This window comes from Mastigoproctus giganteus, chromosome 4, assembly GCF_048544385.1.
Source record: "Mastigoproctus giganteus isolate SK-2022 chromosome 4, ASM4854438v1, whole genome shotgun sequence".
Classification (NCBI taxonomy): Eukaryota; Metazoa; Arthropoda; class Arachnida; order Uropygi; family Thelyphonidae; genus Mastigoproctus; species Mastigoproctus giganteus.
In genome coordinates, this window is record NC_143578.1 from 51,988,361 (window position 1) to 52,008,381 (window position 20,021).

The 20,021-nt window shown below is 37.1% G+C and overlaps 1 protein-coding gene across 1 annotated transcript in view; it reads right to left on the bottom strand.

The window, feature by feature from the left end:
- Positions 1-10,915: 10,915 nt before the first annotated feature.
- und (methionyl aminopeptidase und) overlaps positions 10,916-20,021 on the bottom strand; it is a 131,704-nt gene continuing 122,598 nt past the window's right edge. Inside the window, exons 11-12 of the mRNA XM_090372732.1 lie at positions 17,130-17,245; positions 10,916-11,997 (exon numbers count right to left, since the gene is read on the bottom strand). Of these exons, the coding sequence (XP_090228858.1) occupies positions 11,745-11,997; positions 17,130-17,245 (369 nt within the window). The 3' untranslated portion in view covers positions 10,916-11,744. The remainder of the gene's footprint in view (positions 11,998-17,129; positions 17,246-20,021) is intronic.

Consider the following 20,021-nt stretch of genomic DNA (forward strand, 5'->3'; position numbering starts at 1 on the left):
AAACTCAGATCTCTCTATGCTGTACATTGTATTATCAGTTAAAAAGAAAGAATAGTTGGATATGGTTTCTACACGTATTTTATACATTTAATAATAATAACATTAATACCTTGCGTAATTCACGCTGAATAAATCACGGTGTCCCATACACTCCACATTCTTTGGCTGTGATAGAAATTTAACTTCTCTTTATATGTTAATAGTAGCTTTATCATTTCAAAAAGTTGTGTACAGTTTGCTCTAATAGTAACTAAATTTTGATAATCTTGCATAATCTTTCACTGAAATCAATCATATACAGTGGAGAATCCGTGATACAATTCATATTAGCAACATATTTGCTCAGTTTTTTGCTAATTATATCAATACACACTCAGCAAATTGAGGCTCTTGATAGATCAACAAGCATGTGCGTGCGCCTTCAAAGTCACTACAGACTGCACAACATCGTATGTGCATTGTCATCTTCAAACAGATGACAAGCGGCTCTCCCCATACTGTTGTCACCGTATAGGAGTAACAGAATTGTCCATAACATCTAATCATTCCTTAAATTTATTCAAACTGTCCACCTTCCACGACATCAGATCTAAATGTGTTCCAATAATCAATTACTCTAGCAGAAAATAACATTTAGCTTATCTATTCTGGAACCGTCCTATTTCAATTTAATTTTATGGCCCTGTATGTGCATCGTCCGAAAAGGAATAAGGCATTTTGCATGGGTAGTGCGCTTCCATCATTTCTACTACCTATGTAGTATGCATGCATCGTTTGATTAGTATGGTATTATGTTGGGGCGCCTCCGTAGCCAGGTGGGAAGGAGCAGCAGTATGTAGCACACGCTTCTTGATTAGACCGGGGTTCGAGCCCGTCACCACCAAATAAGGAGGATGCAGGAAGGTCAGGGAATGACCACCGCATATCCCGGAGCAATATGGCCTTAGTTGCTAATGCTCCTAAAAACCAAATAACAACTAACGTATTATGCATGCATCGTTGTGAAGGAATTCACAATATGAGATATAATTGAACGATGCATGCATACTACCTGGGTAATAGAAATGATGGAAATGCATTACCCATGCATAAACAACCTTTTTTATGTATATGATATCCAAATTATTTTTTTGTTCTTGGAACAACCGAGAAACCTCAAATGTTGACAGAAATTCTGCCAAACTTCATAAATTAGGATGACACAATACGGTAACAACGTTCTCTGAGCATCGTCAGACTCAAAATGGCCACCAGAGCAGAAAATTGTGCATTGCAATTTGTCACTCGCAGACCACAGCTTGCCAAAGTTTCAGGGTCAGCAAATTGTGTGCAGCAACTCTTTTTTAAAATTTACTCATACTGTGTTGCTGCTACCGTCTGCTCGGTAGCATAGTGGTATCATTACCGTCCTCCCCACACCGGGTGGAAAAGGCCCGAGTTCGAATCTCGTCGATGACGCGAGTAACTTTAATGGGGTTTTTTTTTTCACTCTGCGGTTAGTCAGTTTCAGGCATAGATAGCAAGGTTTTTTCGTCCAGCAAAACAGGCAAATCGACCAGAGAACACAGGCAATTTACAGACACAAAATACGAGTTTAGGACTGACAGGATCTACTTACCACTCTTCTGAGCATCCTAAAGCCTCTTTCTATCAATTTCAGTATTATTATTAGCCATATGGTGCAAGGAAGCCTGAGGCTTATGCTACACCAGCCAAAAAAAAATTCCTGAGTTACCCTGAGAGAGAGAGAGAGAGTCAGAAATAGAAGGGAATCACCAAGAAAGAGAAGAATGATATCCAGCTCAGGACCCTGAGTGTGCCAAGCCTATACTCGCCAAATGTGAGCTCCTGGGCTTAAACGTTTTCTGGCTGTAGTAGCATAGTGTTAGGGTCGGGCGCCACCTGTGGTTTCCCACATGTGCACCATATGTACACTGTGAAGAAATATAGAACACTATAAATGCCAGAAAAGTGTTGTGTGTTGAATGTGTACTATTATGTTGGGTTCTGTTGTGTGTCCTGGCATTCGGCCACAGGGCCCCTGATGGAACCCCATGTTGCTCGCACACACGAGGCAGCCAGGCTGCCCATTATTTTCTGGCAGGTCTCCGTCATGGTCGCCTGAGCTTCCAGAACGGAGACTGTAGTAGCACCGTGACGTTTCCATCTGGAGATTACCTCAGCCACTGTTGATATACAGTGGTCATAGCTACCCTAGAGATGAGAGCCAGCATGTGACACACAGGGCGAAGTTTCTGTGGCCAGTACTTTTATTTGAATTGCTGATTTTTCTGTTCATATACCTGATCGTCATATAAGATTGTTATACACTGCTCGACAAAATTAAGACAACGAAATCTTTTTCATGGGTAATGCAAACAGTATCGCAGAAGGCGAATACTGTTTGCATTACCCATGCAAAACAAAATTTCATGAAAAAGGTGAAGAGTATTGCAGAAGGGGAATATAATAGGCAAACAAATATAATTTGATATAACAGGCATCCTTGCATGCAAATTCGGACTATCCAATGGAAATCGATTTTTCCCTTACACGACACATTATGGAAATTATTCATGCCATTGAAAACACGAATTTCGACCGCACCACTTCATTCCCGTTTCTTGGCTGTCTCAGTGGGATAGTCACATCTCCAGAACTGAGGATAGCACACTTAGATGATTCTTTGAGAGGCCAAGCAGTCGCAGGCGGAAGTCGCACATTGGCTTAATGCGTCACCTCGGCACTATGGAAGCCACTTTAGTAGACAGGAACCATTACAAGAGCTGGCCAAAGTCGCTCGAGGGCACGATAACTAGAAGAGATCGTTATATGGCTATAACACCAAGACGGAACCCTATTATGTCCTGTCAAACTTTCTCTTGAAGTTGTTGCAGCCACAGGTGGAAACATTTCAAACTGGGCTGTGTCAAGAAGGCTCAACTCAAATGGACTCTATGGAAAGAAGCCAGTAGTTTGTATCCCATTAACCCAAACCACTGTAGAGCTCGTCGAAATTGGTTCCATGAACATGTGATTTGGAGCTCTAATAGGGTACAGTTCTGTTCTTTGATGAGTCTTGTTTTAGCCTACAAACAGATTGTAGAGCTACCGCCAAAGCCGAGTGGTCAGGCATGCAGGTGCATAAGTATATATGGCTTGAGTGACCGGGGTTCAAGCCAGTGACTGCTAGATACAGTGCTGTTTCTTGTATTCTGGCTATCTTGTGAACTCCTCTGACCGTCCCGCAGTATAAACAGAAAATTTATTTCATTTGGAGATAACGAGGAATGCAGACCATCTCTCCACCATCAGAAAAAGGGACACTTATGGTGGAGGCGGTATTCTCGTGTGGGGTGGAACAGTGATCAACAGCCGCACTCCTCTTCGTTTTTGATAGGGGTACCGAGAACAGATCCTCAAACCCTATGTGTGACTTTTTAGGTGTGTGGTTGTCCCATATTTTCTTTTCATGCACAAAGCCACTGTGCACAGAGCTCGAGCAGTAAAAGCCATGGCCAACATGGTAAGCAGACTTAAATCCAATCGATTATGTGTGGGACCCCCCCCCCTGGGTTCACACTGCACTCCAATAGTCAATTCCTCGGTCACTTGGTGAACTGAGATCTGTGCTGGTGGAAGAGTGGAACGTTGCCGCAGAATATCTTATAGACACTTACACTGAGTGATCACTGACTTATGACCATCCCTATAATTGAATGCCACCAGCTGGCCACATGAGGTACAAGCGTGCAGTGTTAGTTGACCTATGTAGCATAGATAAGGTGTAAGTGGTTCAGTAGGTAGTAAAATTCCGAGTGTGATGGGTAAAAGGAAGGATTTATCAGACTTTGATAAAGGACAGATTGGGGGTGCTCGATGAGCTGGTGCCTCGATTTCCCAAATGGCTGAACTGGTGGGATGTTTGAAAGCCGCCGTAGTTAAAGTGTACCAGGACTAGCATCAAAATTGTCAAATGACTCGACAGCAAAGCTGCAAAGGTCAGCGAAAGGTTGATGTTAGAGGTGAGCGCTGGGTATGATGACTCGTACAGGCAAACAGGTGCAGCACTGTTGAAGAGTTGACTACCCAATACAACATGGGCCAACATCTGACATAACCATGCATCGCACGGGCTATACCAGCAGACAACCCCTACGGCACTCTCCTAACCAAGGTTCATCAGCGTAAAAGACTCGCATGGTGCAAAGAGCATGTAAGTTGGACGTTAGAAGACTGGAAGGTGTGCTGGTTGGATGAGACATATACTCCACACCATGGTCGTGTACGGATTTGGCATCAACAACATGAGGCTCTTGATCCATCATGCATGGTATCAAAAGTGCAGGCCAGTGGAGGTGGTTGTATGGTGTGGGGCATGTTTCACTGGCAGGAACTTGGACCCCTGATGCATGTGGAACAACATATCAGTGGTCTCCGCTATGGTCAACTGCTTGCTGACTGTGTAAACCTGCTATGTTACACTTTTTCCCGAATGGCGATGGTGTCTTTCAGATGACAATGAACCGAGCCATCGGGAACTTGTGCAGGAATGGTTTGAGGAACACAGTTCTGACTTTCAGCATATTCATTGTTCATCCGGCGGCTAACAGGCCGGATGAACAATGGGCACAACATACTACATATCCCACACACTTTTAAATCTCTGGCTTGATCTATACAAAGAACATACACGGAGATGGGAGAAATCCCAGGAACCGTTAGACCCTCAACTTTCCAAACATCAATTGGCCTTTGTTCTAGATGACTTTCTCTGCAAGGAACTGGGCGACGTGGAGGCACAGGCCGTGGATGCAAGCAAGTTTTACTTGCTTGCATCATAGTACCAGTGAAGGAACAACCCATATAATTGCTTGTATTAGAATCTTTTTCTATTAAATTCCAGATAGAACTGCAGTTAAATGTCCAATAGTGATTGATTATTTTATCAAAATTACTTATAATTGATAACATATACCCAGTACTGGTTCTCCAGTTACTTCCCACATTTTACCATGCTAATTAGTAATGCGGTTTAATTCGTATTCATTTTACCAAGTTGCACTGTGATGATTGTCATTACTACTGTTCTCAGATGGAAAATCACTTATAATAAAAGTATTTTTATATAATTTTGTTTTAAATAAAAATCAGATTTGTTTTCAGCATCTAAATATCACTCACTTGTCAAAATTTTCTCTTTCCCTTTTAGCTGTGAGCCAAACACTAACTCAACAGTATCAAAAACCTATATTCAAGTGTATTAATCATTCAAGTGGAGATCCCACCCCATAACTCTTATGCAGTTTCTCAAGCATAAGACAAAAAAAGAAACTGAATTCAACAGCATTGATCCACACTGGTGATTACTTAAGACTAAACAAACACTAAACTGAATTTCAAAATGAAGCTGTCAAACTGTTTTATTATAATTAATATAAGTTTAACTAAAGGAACTATAAGTTCCTTCAGAGTCAGAGAGCATTTCCTAAAATTTAAAATTAATGGAAGTTTTATGCTAGAAAGTGATGCAATGTTTACTTTACAGGAGAAAAACAATTTTTTCCTTAGCCCACACTAAAGATGTTAAGAGATGAAATATGTGATCATAAAAGTTACCCGATAAAGTATACTAGTTTCATGTTACAAAGAATTTTAGAAATCCCTTTCCCATTTCTAAAATCTTGCCACATTGTATCATAGCTTATAACAATCAATGCAAATTTATGAAGTGAAAACTAGTATCCTAAAATTCTTTGATATTTACTAAAGTCAATATTAACAACCCACTTTCTCTTGTAAAATCAACATTTCATTAATGGCTAGGATGTAATTTTAAGAATCTAGTTTTCACATTTTGTGAAAATCATCACCAATCAATCAATCAATCAATCAGTAAACAAACTGAACATTATTATAATAAACTTCATATACAGGGGATCAATTTCTGTCTCCCACAATGACTTGTAATCTGCAATCATTTTCAAATTTTAATCAAATAATTATAATTATGGGAAAACTTGTTCATCACAAGTTAAAACAATTAACTATCCTCTGCTGCTTGAAAGACATTTTGTATAAAAAGGAAAGATGTTATGGTAAATTCAGATATTTCCAGTGATGGACAATGCATTTAAAAATACATATTTTAAATGCAGTGATTCAAATATAATTAAAATAAAAGTAGATAATTCGTTAAACACAAAACCCTTTAAAGCTGTAGTTTGCATTTTAACTGTACTTATCACCAACATTATACGACAGAGCTATGCTTTCCACGTAAAGCACACCAATGAAGCTAGTAGAAATAACCCGTTCCATCTTTCTGACATTTGCATAGTAGGTAAGGAAACAAACAGTGGTACCAAAATGAAGTCAGGCAAACAATGTACATGAAAAAGATAGATGCCAACTGTTCAAGTTATTATGAGAATTTTTTTTCTTCCTCAAAGAAAATAAGGAAGGCATAATTAAGATTGCTTTTTCAAGAAAATTCAAGTTCAGAATATAGGTTCAGGCTAGGATTCCAATAATTCCCAATTTATTTTTGAAATGAATTTTTCAATTTTGACACATTATTTATCTAGAATTTACTAATTTTTTTCTAAAAAGAAAGATTTATTTCATTCACTATGAATGGGAGTCAATTATAATTATCCCATTAACAGACTATGCCACAGCTTGTGGCATAAAAAGCTGAACAGCTTCATATGCTAGAGCAGTGGAAATTTGCATCTGGTAGTGCATTCAAAGTGATAAAGTAGTAGTTATATCATGGAGTTTCAAAAAAACATGATACATGGGTCAAACCACCTCCCGCCAACAGAACTGTAAAGGATTACACAAGGCAGATGTTTGTGGTAAGTGAAGGGTGCAGTGAATTGTATGGATTCAATGGCAGGTCACTGTGTGACAGTTCACTTTGCAATACAATATGGGGAATACAAGAATATCCCAAATGACAAGAGTCTCCCACTCAGACATATGGGATTTCACAGCAGACGACCCAAGAGACCCTCTCCTCACTGCTGATCACTGTCAATGGCAAACACTGTAGTGTCAATACAATGATTGGACACTGGAGGACTGGAAACGAGTATGTTGGTTGGACGTGTCCATACATGTGGTGCAACAGATGCCTTTACATGGTTCAAGTAGGTGGTAGATGACTTTCATCAACCGGTGAAATACCACCACTTTGCTTATTGGAGGCTTGAAGTGGTGAAACCCATGTTTAGTTTCTAGAGCAAAGTTTCCGACATCCCCCTCCCCCCATACTCCTCCTTCAACCCATGCACGGTACTATAGGTTTTGATACCTTTCGTGTTTGGGATTTTCATAAAAAAAAAAAAAAAGTAACACAAGACCACAGACCCATCATGCATGGGGTCCACTATTTAGGCAGATGATGGTGGTTGCTTAATATGGAGGACGTTTTTCTGGCAAGAACTAGGACTCCTGGTGTGTATGGACTCAGGGTGAGGCCTACCAGCAACTCTTTGGAGACCATGTGCACCCTGTCATATTGCTTTTTTTTTTTTCCTCTGGACAGAAATATTGTTCAAGGTTTAGGCCTAAATGGTTGTCAAATGAACTAATGAGACTTGTAACAGAGAAGAAAAATGCATGGGATACATATAAATTATCAAGCGACTCAGAAGCCTATGGCAGATATAAGTTAATCTGTAATCAGGTGACAAAGCAGGTTCGGCAGATTACGAGAAATCCTTGGCAAAAGATGCTAAGAAAAAGAGCAAGGATTTCTTTACTTATATAAACTCTAAAAGGAAGGGGATGAATTTGATTGGTCCACTTGACATCGATGGTTCGACTGTTGATGATCCTGCTCAGATAGCAAACAAACTGAATGAGTATTTTGCATCTACATTCACATGTGAGGAATTATTAAGGTTTGAAAATGGCAGAAGGTTATCAAATTGTAGCAAGATACTTAATGATTTTGTAATAACTGAGAGCAAAGTGGAAGAGAAATTGTTGAAGTTAAACGTAAGAAAAGCACCTGGGGTGGATGGGATCTATCCAGTTATATTAAAGGAGGCGGCAAAGCAACTAAGCAAAACCCTTAGCCATAATTATGAGAGCATCCTTGGACTCAGGGAAGGTTCCCACGGACTGGAGATGTGCAAATGTATCCCCAATTCACAAAGGGGGATCGAAGGGTGACACGAGTAATTACAGACCAGTTAGTTTAACTTCTATTCCGGGTAAAATAATGGAGTCGCTGGTTAAAGATGCATTGCAGGATCATCTAGACAAGACTGCAGCAATAATTCAGACACAGCATGGGTTTGTTAAGGGAAAGTCTTGTCTGACAAATTTGATAGGATATTATGATGTGGTTACAAAGGAACTGGATGCAAAAAATAATTTTGATATCATATATTTGGATTTCAGGAAAGCTTTTGACACTGTTGCGCATGGAAGACTATTGTACAAATTGGAGCAGAATGGTATTAAGGGTAAGTTGCTACAATGGATAAAAGGATGGTTAAGTGGCAGAAGACAGAGGGTGGTAATCAATGGGTGCTGCTCTTCTTGGACTAATGTTATTAGTGGTGTCCCACAGGGTTCGGTGTTAGGTCCACTGTTGTTTTGTATATTTATCAATGATATTGATGAAGATATATCAGGCTTAATGTCGAAGTTTGCAGATGATACAAAGGTTGGCAGGGTTGTTAATGACAATAATGGCAGTGTGCTACTGCAACAGGATCTAGATAATTTGGGCAGATGGGCTAAGAAGTGGCAACTGAAGTTTAACCTTGACAAATGCAAAGTACTGCATATGGGTAGAAGTAACCCCAGAGAAACATACCAACTGTGTGGTACTACACTTAAGGTGGTAGAAAATGAAAAAGATCTGGGAGTAATTGTGCAGGCAGATATGAAGTTTTCTGAGCAATGCAGACAGGCTGCCAGGGTAGGTCATGGGGTTTTGTCAATGATATATAGGAATTGTGCTAGCAGGGAAAAGGTGATTATCACTCTGTATAAGGCAATGGTCAGGCCACACCTTGAGTACTGCGTACAGGTCTGGAGGCCTCATTTTAGGAAGGATGTAGATTTACTTGGGCGTGTACAGAGAAGGGCAACAAGATTGGTGAGGAGAATGAAGGGATCCTCTTACCAAGAGAGGCTTAAGTTCTGCAAATTGCAGTGGCTGGAGACTAGGCACCTGCAGGGTGATCTGATTGAGGTATATAAGGCCTTGAATGGGTTGAGCACGCTGAATTCTGATGGGATCCTTCCACTTGTTCAGATTACGAACCTAAGGGGGCATAAATTCAAATTAAGAAAAGACAGATGTAGAATAGATGTGCGGAAATTTGCCAGCGGGTGGTTAATTGCTGGAACAAACTTCCATCTGTCGTGGAAGTTGATAGGTTGAATAAATTTAAGGAGGAACTGGACAGGCATTTGGAGAGAATGGTGTGATTTTTTTTTTTTTTTTTTTTTTTGGCTGATGCTGCATAAGCTCATACATTTGCTTTCCTGGATCACATGCCACTACTATTACTACTACTATGTTTAAATGGGATCTTACAAGATGTTCTGTCATTAGGTCTGCACTCTTCACAAGTGGTTCGAGGAACACAGCAAAGATATCACCTATCTTAATTGGTCTGCAAATTCACCCGACCTCAATCCAATTGAATATTTGCAGAATGTTTTGAAACGGGAAGTGAAGGTTATTCCATCACAGCGGAAAGCCTTGCAGGCAGCACGGCTCCAGATTCCTATCACCTTTGGACATCTAGTAGTCAATGATGAGGAAAATCATAGCTTTTATCTGTGCAAACAATGTCCCAACAGGTATTAGGTAGGCAGGTAGTCATAATTCAATGATCAAATGATACCTATGTGTATATCAGTTATGGGTTTATTTTGCATAAGCTAATGAAAAATATTAAAAAACACAACAATTATTTTTGATGTGTCATGCATTCGTATGTACAAAATAACCTCAATTGCAACATGAACTTTAACCCTATTGTTAAAAATGCACGTTTCATATTTATAATTTGGGAATGAAACAAGCTGCACATAGAAAATAACAATAGTAGCTAGCTAGGATCTTGAGTACTTTTCAATTAAATTATATTTGCCTTTGTATCAGTATAATTTGTCAGCTGTGACAATGAGGAAAAGTCAAGTCAAAAGCCATGACTGTTACTGACTTCCTTTGAGAGAATGGCAGTCAAGCATATAAGAAACTGTTAGAAAACTTGCAGAATTACTTCTGGTAACATTACATCTTAAACAACCCTCTTGAAAGCAAGTATTGTGTGCTTATTTATAGTGACCATTTTGATAATTTTTAATTTAGAATTTTGTAAAAAGTAATTACTACACTTATGAGTATATTTCATTTTCATAAAGTTTATTAATAATAATGCCAATGAGAAAAAATTCAACAAGAATATCCTTCTGGGGATGCTAAAATGCTTTGAAAGCATTAATTTTGTATAAAGTAAAGCTCACCAACACATCTACTTAGGCAGGCAATCATTATTATTATTTTTTTAAATAAACACATTTACAATATTAAAATGATATTTCATTTTTAACAAAAGAGAAAAATATCCCAAAAAGATAAGTGTTGAATCCTGTAAGGTTTTGCCTAAGCTCTATGTACCTGCTTATAAAAAATTTCAGTGATGATTACTTTAGGGGTAAAATAATGTGACTTAATGGTGTATTACATAACCATATTTGTGAACACAGAAGCAACAAACAATTCATAATTTTATTTAATCATTAATACATTCTGAACTATCAAGTGTATAGTTCAATAAAATATTTAGTTTTTTTTTCCACTCATCTTTTTATGCACAAGTACAAAATCAAACAAGTGAATGCTTTTGCATTCTTAAGTTAAGGACATCCGATATAAAACTAATTTTTTTTAATGGTTTAAGTTGGAGCCAAATACTGTATATGCATTACACAACTTCAGTCTTGATATTATTATACATGGTGGTATTCAGAATCTGTCGGTGTAATATTTAGAAAGAAGCATTGCACAGATATTAAAAGTTGTAAGGGAAAAAAAGTAAAAATTAAGAACAATTTTTACTTCTTAAGGTGGTTCTTAATTAGGGTATCAGCCCTTAAGTTAAGCAAGTTTATTTTCATGCATAGCTAGAATCAACAAATAATACATGACTTGCAAGAAACAATAATATAAATTATAGTTGAACTTCTTTGCTACTTTCTTATATAAATAATTTTAGTAGAGATTTAGTAGCTTTGTCACTTTATTCCTTATCATAATTAAAAATATGAATACGTGCATGAGAAAAAGAAAGCAATTTATTATAATAATCACTTTCTCTTCCCATCACCAAGTGGTACCAAACGTTTTTTCCTCTACAGTAGCCAGATACATTATGATTTTTGTTATATTTGCTAGTAATTATTTTTCAAAAATTACTATATGATGCTAACATATTTAAAGATTTTTACATTACAATGCAATTTTGATACAGTTAACTTTTCAAATTAAGTAAATTTGTCATCTTGATTGAAATTACTGACAATACTCTTGTAAAAAAAACAAGACTTATTAAAATAACTTTTAGTAATAAAAGCTATTATATATATTATGCAAAACTTTTAGCCAACTCTTCAACATACAATGAAAATTAGATGTCATTAAAGCAAATGAAAAAAATAAAGTTGTTGAAGAATAAAGGAAAAATCTGGAGTAGAAGTCAAGCACATTAGTAGTCTTCTCCTCTACTAACTATTTCTTTACATGTGGGGCGCAATAGAATCGTATGTTCAAATTGTGCAGTGTAGCAACCTTTGTTGTCACTAAGTGGTGGATACGGATCAACAATGTTTTTGTCACAAAGGTCTTTTAGAGCCATAAGGTATTTTGTTTGTCCTAATCTGTCCAACCAACGTCTACAGAATGCTAGAGTACCAAAATTTTGGTTGATTACATTCAGCAGTTGCTTAGACCGAGCTAACCTGAAAAATAAAAAAAATAAAATAAATTAATAATGAACACACACACAGAGAGAGAGAGAGAGAGAGAAAGAGAGAAAGAAAGAAAGAAAGCTTTGAACCAGGTACATCTCTCTTCAACCACAATCTCTTCAAGTTCCAATGGAGAATGATTGTTAGGACGTACTGATTAACAGGGATGAGCATCTTAAACATGGCTGCTTTTGTTCAGTATTCCCATACAGACCAGCCAACCATTGTTGACCAAAGGGAAGAGAGAGAGAATTCCATGTACTGTCCAGTAGAACACACGTACCATGGTGGGGCTAATAACCATGTACAGTCAGTCCTCGTATAGCACGATAGTTGTGTTCCTAGAAACCCTTGTGCAATGCAAAATCGTGCAATATAAACAACACGCCCTATGGGAAAAATAGGGTTAGGTGGCGACCACAAAATTTTGAACACACATTTGTAACCAAAACATTACCAAACACAATAAATAAAATCGTAATAAAATATTGCTAATGCTTTTGCTTCTATCGTAAGCAAACTTGTTTTTTGTTTGGTTTTCTATCCAAACAGATGACAGCCATTCCATCTCTTCCAATTCTTTGTGTCTTAATCTAATAGATTTTAATTACACTTTGAGTTGTTCCTGCTATGAGAGTTGTTTCTTTGCATTCTTTGTAATTCTCGGCATTGCCTCATTTAGGTCTGTAGCATGTGCAATATCACATGGTCTTTCATTTCACTCAAAGCGTTTCACAATTTCATATTTTTTCTCTATCGACAGAGGTGGACTGGCCATAAGCCTTACCAGGGGAAACCCCAATGGGTCGGAGGCCACTGTGATTTTGGCCATAAACCATAGTATGAGGCCACTATAAATTTTCCCCAGTAAGAATTTTTGACCCAGTCCACCTCTGTTTATCGATATTGCTTTTCTTTTTCTCTCTGAATCTGCAGTGTCTTCACCAGGATGCTTCCTTTTCACACCTTTTAAGTATTTTGCTCATTTTTAGGGAATAAAGCACAATTACAAAACGAGGAGGCACGCTTGATATACATAAACAAAGCTGCGTGGGTGTAGCAACTGAATAAACAACACCGTAAAGGCAGAGATACGCTATTAACACCTCCCATTTTACTAAAGCACATTTCTAGGGGTTACTACCATAACAATAAAAACAATTTCCAGTTGCATTTCTGCTAGTGGAATCTGTTATAAACGTAGTAAACTCGATCTAATTGTATTTGCGATTATACCGATAGCTGGAATTGTGTTGGTTTTTACGTTATTATGGTGAAATGTGTTTCCCATTCACTGATAAAAAAAATAAAAAAACATTAATACATTTTCAGAATATTCTCTTCATTCCTATTGTGTTGCGTTCGGTTGGGGGTGATTCTGCGTTCGACTGCCATTTCTTGTAAACACAAAGGCAAATCGTGCATATGCGAATTCGGTTCGTGTTAATAAGATATCGTTCCCCTATTTATAAATCGTGTATGATCAAATTCGTGTAGTGTAAACACGTGTTATACGAGGACTGACTGTACCTGGGGAAAAAAAACAAAAAGGGTGGCATGACATCCACTATAACCATACGCACCAGTTTATGGTGACCACTGCTTTCCAATAATCACTGTCTCAGATTGCCAAGGCATCATTCAATAAGGCAATGCTTCATGTCACAGGATTGCAATGGTACTGGACAGGATGAGAACTCCCACAAGTTCTCCATCTTCCTGATTTCTAACCAACTAAACATGTGTAGAGAAACTGTACAATGGGCCATTCAGCACCTGGATCTAGTGCAAAATGTCCAGCAAGTGTGGGATGCAGTTTTATTAGCATGGGTTACCATATGGACATTCTCCAGCACCCTGCAGAGTCTGTTGTGATGCACCCAAGCACGGTACTAAGTACTATAGGTTCTAATACCTCTCGTGTTTGGGGTTCTCATTAAAAAAAAAAAAAAAAAAAAAAAAAAACACAAGCCATGCTGCATGCCAAAGCCATTCAGCACCTGAATCTAGTGCAAAATGTCTAGCAAGTGTGGTATGCAGTTTTATTAGCATGGGTTAACGTATGGACATTCTCCAGCACCCTGCAGAGTCTGTTGTGATGTACATAAGCCATGCTGCATGCCAAAGTAACACAACCATGTACTAGGAAGTTGTTCCTAATGTAAAGTTATATCAGTGCATATATACACATACCATGAACTAATATCAAACATCCAAGGAGGAAAACCCACATCATCTGATAGAGTAATTTAGTAATTTGACTTGTATAAAGCATTCATTTAATGATTCATATAATATACAATTCAAGGAAGGAACAAAACACTATTTATACACTAAATGGCACTGTTAACACTTCTTTCACCTAACTTTTTTTTTTAAGGCATAATCCACAGGACTAATATTAATTTAAGTAGAACTGAAAATACTTGTCCTATAGGTTATGCAGAAAAGGCAAAACGAAACACTGCAAAATGTTTTATGCATCGAATTTCTTATATTTCTCCCTTTGAAATAAACAGATATTTTAAAAATACAGATTATGGAGGAAGTGAATTCTATTTAAAGAAATCACCTTTCACATTTATATGATATGAAATGTAACAACCTTTGAAAATTTACGGAATTAAAATATGCATACTAACTGAACATATAAAACAACGTGAAATGGAAAAAAAAAAAAAAAAAAAATTTTTTTTTTGGAACTCATGTACTGTAAGGTTGTTGTCATTGTTATTTGGTTTTATTAGCAACTTAAGGCCATATTGCTTTGGGGATATGCGGTGGTCATTACCTGACCTTTCTGCATCCTCCGTATTTGGTGGTGACAGGCTTGAACCCCGGTCTAATCAAGAAGCGTGTGCTGCGCACTGCTGCTCCTGCCCACCTGGCTACGGAGGCGCCTGTACTGTAAGGATGGCCTTACATTACAGGCATTTATTAATCAAAGATAATCCTCCAATTTAGAAAACATAACTTATTACCATCACCAGTATTTTTACTGGCAACAGCTTTATTGTTAATTAACAATAAATTAATTCATTTGGCAAGACAATCAGTGTCTTTGGTGACTCTTCTAATGACTTAGCAGATATGACGAAGGATCAACTTCTCGTCATCAGAATACATACACAGTATATTTTATGGTTTTCCAACTTTGTCCAGATGGACTTGTTTAAGACCTTTTGCAGAAACTTTGTTTACTGCATATTTGCCTAAATTTATTACCTACTCAAGACTAATAAAAAGGCCATTACTATTATAGACAAACAATAATATTGTCCAAGGGAATTTTGCAAGGCAGATCTCTATCAAGTGCACTATATACTGCAATATTTATTCCATTGCTAAATTCAGTTTCCACCATTCTGGCAATATGGAGATGACAATGTCTGCTACATTCTACGTCCAGATCACAAAGACTTGGATCCACATGCAAATCTAGGATTCGTAAATACTTAAAATAATTAACTTGACAGCTTGATGTATATCAATTTCTTTGGTCTCACCCTCAGTTCGAATGGAACTATGACAACTGGAATTACTTCTCCCAACATCCCTTGCCACACAAGACCATTAATCTACAATACACTGCCTCGAAGATTGGCTCTGTGGTAAATAAAAAGTTGTTAGGTCTTTCAGTCCCCCACCTCAACATAAGTCTCATGTCAAAAAGTAGTAAAGACATTTCTAAACCTGGCTCAATATCTGCAGAAAACTGCTGGCTGGAAAATCTGGTTCAATCCTTAATTTGAGGATTGAGCCAAAGAAAAACATAATAAATGTAGGAGGCAAACTGTTACTGCCAGCAATAAACCTACTCTGACAATGTAATTCAGTTTTTACCATTTCTATTCATAATGTAACTGCTAATTTACCTTATGTCCACAAGAATGCAACAGCTGATGGGCTTTTTACTTACCTTTTTCTATTTGTAATCACAATAAAAAAAAAAACCAAAAAAAAAAAAAAATCCCACAAGTGAATTTAAGTAAATTGTAAGCTATTGCTACTCAACTTTAAGATTCCTGTGGAAGATGTCTGTTTTAGGAAACAGTGTCATACCTTTTGAAGTTAATAAAGATTATTGTCTTTAACAACAGGACATTCTCAGCAAATACATACAGCTAAGAAGATTAAAATGGTCCAAGTTGTATTTTATTACATTATACACTTGCAGCCATGGTACTAGTAATCTGTTTAATGCATAACTCACCTGCACACAATACACACACAGTTACAAAGCTTTTTTGTGCAAACTGCTCTTACAAATTACAGATACAAGATTGATCATACAATGCTTGCATGAACTGACCAGTTTGATGTCACTTTAGAACAGCTGAGAGTGAAGAGGTGGAGAATGTACAACATAAGTAAAGCTGGAATGACTAATTAAATTTATGGTTAATCCTACCATAATGACATGCACATAAAATAGATGTAATCTGATACAACAAGGTAAAATTTTACAAATGTAATCGTGCTGTTATATCTCTGCTCTCAGCTATTCTCAAGTGTTATCAAATTCGTGAACCTATGCAAGTGCTCTATGATCTGTTACACAGGTGTAACTGGCAAGAGCAGTTCATACTAAGTTACAAGATTTATAAAAGAAACAACTGTCATTTTTTTTGCATGGATTACTGCAGAAAATAATAACCCAAATTATAGGCACTTTCTGTTTTTTAGGTACATACAATCATACATAAACAACATAGCACTTATTTTACTGTACAGCTTATCAACTACATGACTATTTATAATGGCAGCAAAAACAAAACTCAGTAATCTGTTTTTAGGTGCAAGAAATTGAATTTCTCCAATTTCTATAAAGTATTAAGAATGAAATGTCAAGCAAACCGACAAAGACTGTTCTACTTTTGTAAATTATTCCTTAATATTCAGTGGAATGTGCTTTGTCAAAACTTCTCAGCCCTCACGGAGGACAGATTTTAAAAGTTTACTTGGTACCTCTCAATCCCCATGGAGGACAGATTTTAAAAGCTTACTGTATAAATTTTTTACTATGATACAGACCAAGGCACCAACCCAAGTAGGAAAAAAGAATGAATTTTTCTGAAGCAAAACACAATCGTATAAGAATTACCACAGCCACTACTACTAACCTGAGTGGAATATGCCCTGCGTCATAATTTTTCATATAATGTGAGACATCCATATCATCACGTACAAATCCTTTACCGGTACTTCCAAATGTTTCTATGGCATAAAATTCACCTTCCTAAAAATATAAATGAGAATTATGCAGAATGCAATTAAATTGGATTAATATTATTATAAAAAAAAAAATAATTTGGAAAAACAACAATAACAAAAAAAAAAAAAAAAAAAAAAAAAACAATTATCCTTTCCACAAATTCCAAAATCAGCAATATTATATTTTACTATTTGCATATATACAATATCTAATATTGTGTGTATCAATATATTTAATTTCATTTTCAAAAACAAATTTTTTGTGAAACTAAAAATTGCTTTTTCAATGCCCATCCATCTTAGCAATACAAGAAGCAAGCAAAAGGATTACAAATTCACTGTTTCACATGTTCAAATTAAATTTTACTCCCAACTGTACTTGAATTGCAAAATAACGTGTCTAAACCACACATCATCCTATTGATCATGCAAGATTACTTCATCCTGATACTACATCACTCCATTTACCCTGAACTGCAGACTGTAGCATACAATGTTTTGCATTATGCAAATTATATATAACTTATTGATGTCCTCATTAAACAGCTTCACACAGGATGTCCATATAAGTTGCAAGGCACTTTTTTCAAATCCATCTCACTTTACAACTTGTTCCATATAAGTTGCTAATGGAGAGAACAGGGATACTAATACCATGGTAATTAAGTCTGTAAATTGTGCATGTGTGTGTGTGTGCATTTTTAGGCCAGTCTGAAGGAATAACTGAAGTTATTCCTTCAATGGACACTGCTCTTCGTGGACTAATGTTATTAGTGGAGTTCCACAGGGTTCAGTGTTGGGCCCACTGCATTTTGCATATTTATCAGTGATATTGATGAAGGTATGTCAGGCTCAGCGTCGAAGTTTGCAGATGATACAAAGGTTGGCAGTGTTGTTAATGACAGTAATGGCAGTGCGCTACTGCAACAGGATCTAGAAAATTTGGGCAGATGGGCTGAGAAGTAGCAACTGAAGTTTAACATTGATAAATGCAAAGTACTGCATATGGGTAGAAGTAACCCCAGAGGAATATACCAACTGTGTGGTACTACACTTAGAGTGGTAGAAAATGAAAGACCTGGGAGTAATTATGCAATCAGATATGAAGTTTTCTGAGAATGTAGACAGGCTGCAAGAGCAGCTTATGGGATTTTGTCAATGACATACAGGAATTCTGCTAGAAGGGAAAAGGAGGTGATTATCCCTTTGTATAAGGAAATGGTTAGGATATGCCTTGAGTACTGCATACAGGTCTGGAGGCCTCATTTTAGGAAGGATGTAGATTCGCTTGAGCGTGTACAGAGAAGGGCAACATGATTGGTGAGGGGAATCGTCTTACCAAGAGAGACTTAAGTTCTGAAAATTGCAGCGGATGGAGACTAGGCACCTGCAAGGTGATCTGATTGATGTGTATAAGGCCTTGAATGGAATTCTTCCACTTGCTCAGATTACGAACCTAAGGCGGCATAAATTCAAATTGAGGAAAGACAGTTGTAGAATAGATGTGCAGAAATTTGCCTTTAGCCAGCTAGTGGTTAATAATTGCTGGAACAGACTTCCATCTGTCATTGTGGAAATTGATAGCTTAAATAAATTCAAGGTGGAACTGAATACAATGTTTTAGGGGGAATCAATGTGTGAAACTTTTTTTTTTTTTTTTTTGGCTGATGCTACATAAGCTTATATGCTTGCTTTCTTGCATCACATGCCTCTATTACTACTACTATTAAGTTTCCTGGAGGGGTGAGACCTGCATCTCTGCCTGACACCAGCTACTACCATCCGATGTGAAAAAAGTCTTTACAGAGAACTACTATTGTCTGAAATGGGAATCAAATCTAAGAGCATTTCCAAACAGGAATTGGAAAGACTTTTAATTATATCATGACTGGGAACTTCAACCAGGCAACTGTAAGGCTTTTACAACACCTAATATGCCATTGGAGGAAAAACTGCTGAAATTGAACACAGGAAATTCACGTGGGGTGGATGGGATCTATCCAGTTATACAGCAAGCCCCCGTTATAACGCAGTTCGCTTTACGCTGTTCTTATATTGTAACCCCTATCTGACTATAACGCTATCACAGATCACTATAACACTCTTTCACAGATTGCATTTTTGGCATATTTAACGAAATCGTTTAATTTGATGGAGTCGACAGCTTGAAAATGAATACCAAAACAGCATTAAAACGTTTCCCATGCTGACTTGAGAAATTTTCCCACGCTCAGTGAAATTTTCTCGCACGCTAATTTAATTGCAGTACAGTGACTTGTTACGTAGTTCTGAGATCAACATTTTAAAAAATGATCAAGTATATTGCTTGTAATATTTGCGTTATATGCATTTATCCGAAGTCTAGTCATCACCCAGTACCGTATTAGACATCGTGCGAAACGGACAGTTTACTTGAACATTGTATCATGATTAATGCAACCAACGCAGTTACATTTTCGAAGAGTTAATAATGGCCAATAAGAATGAAAAAGCAACAACGTCTGAGCGGAGTACGAAGACTATAAATGTAAGAAAAAGACTGAATTTGAAAATTAAATTAGACGTTTTGAAGCAAATCGATTCCGGTCAAAGACTGGAATCGATTTGCTTCAAATGGCACAGCGGATGTGTGCCATAATTTAGGACTTGCAAGTTTAACTGTAAGAACAATTATAAAAAAAATAAAGAATTAATTTTAGCAGCGGGAAAAATAGCTGTTCCACTGCAAGCAACTAGTGCTAGGCCGGCTATTAGGATTGAAATGGAAATACTTTAACTAATTTTATTGAAGATAATATCCA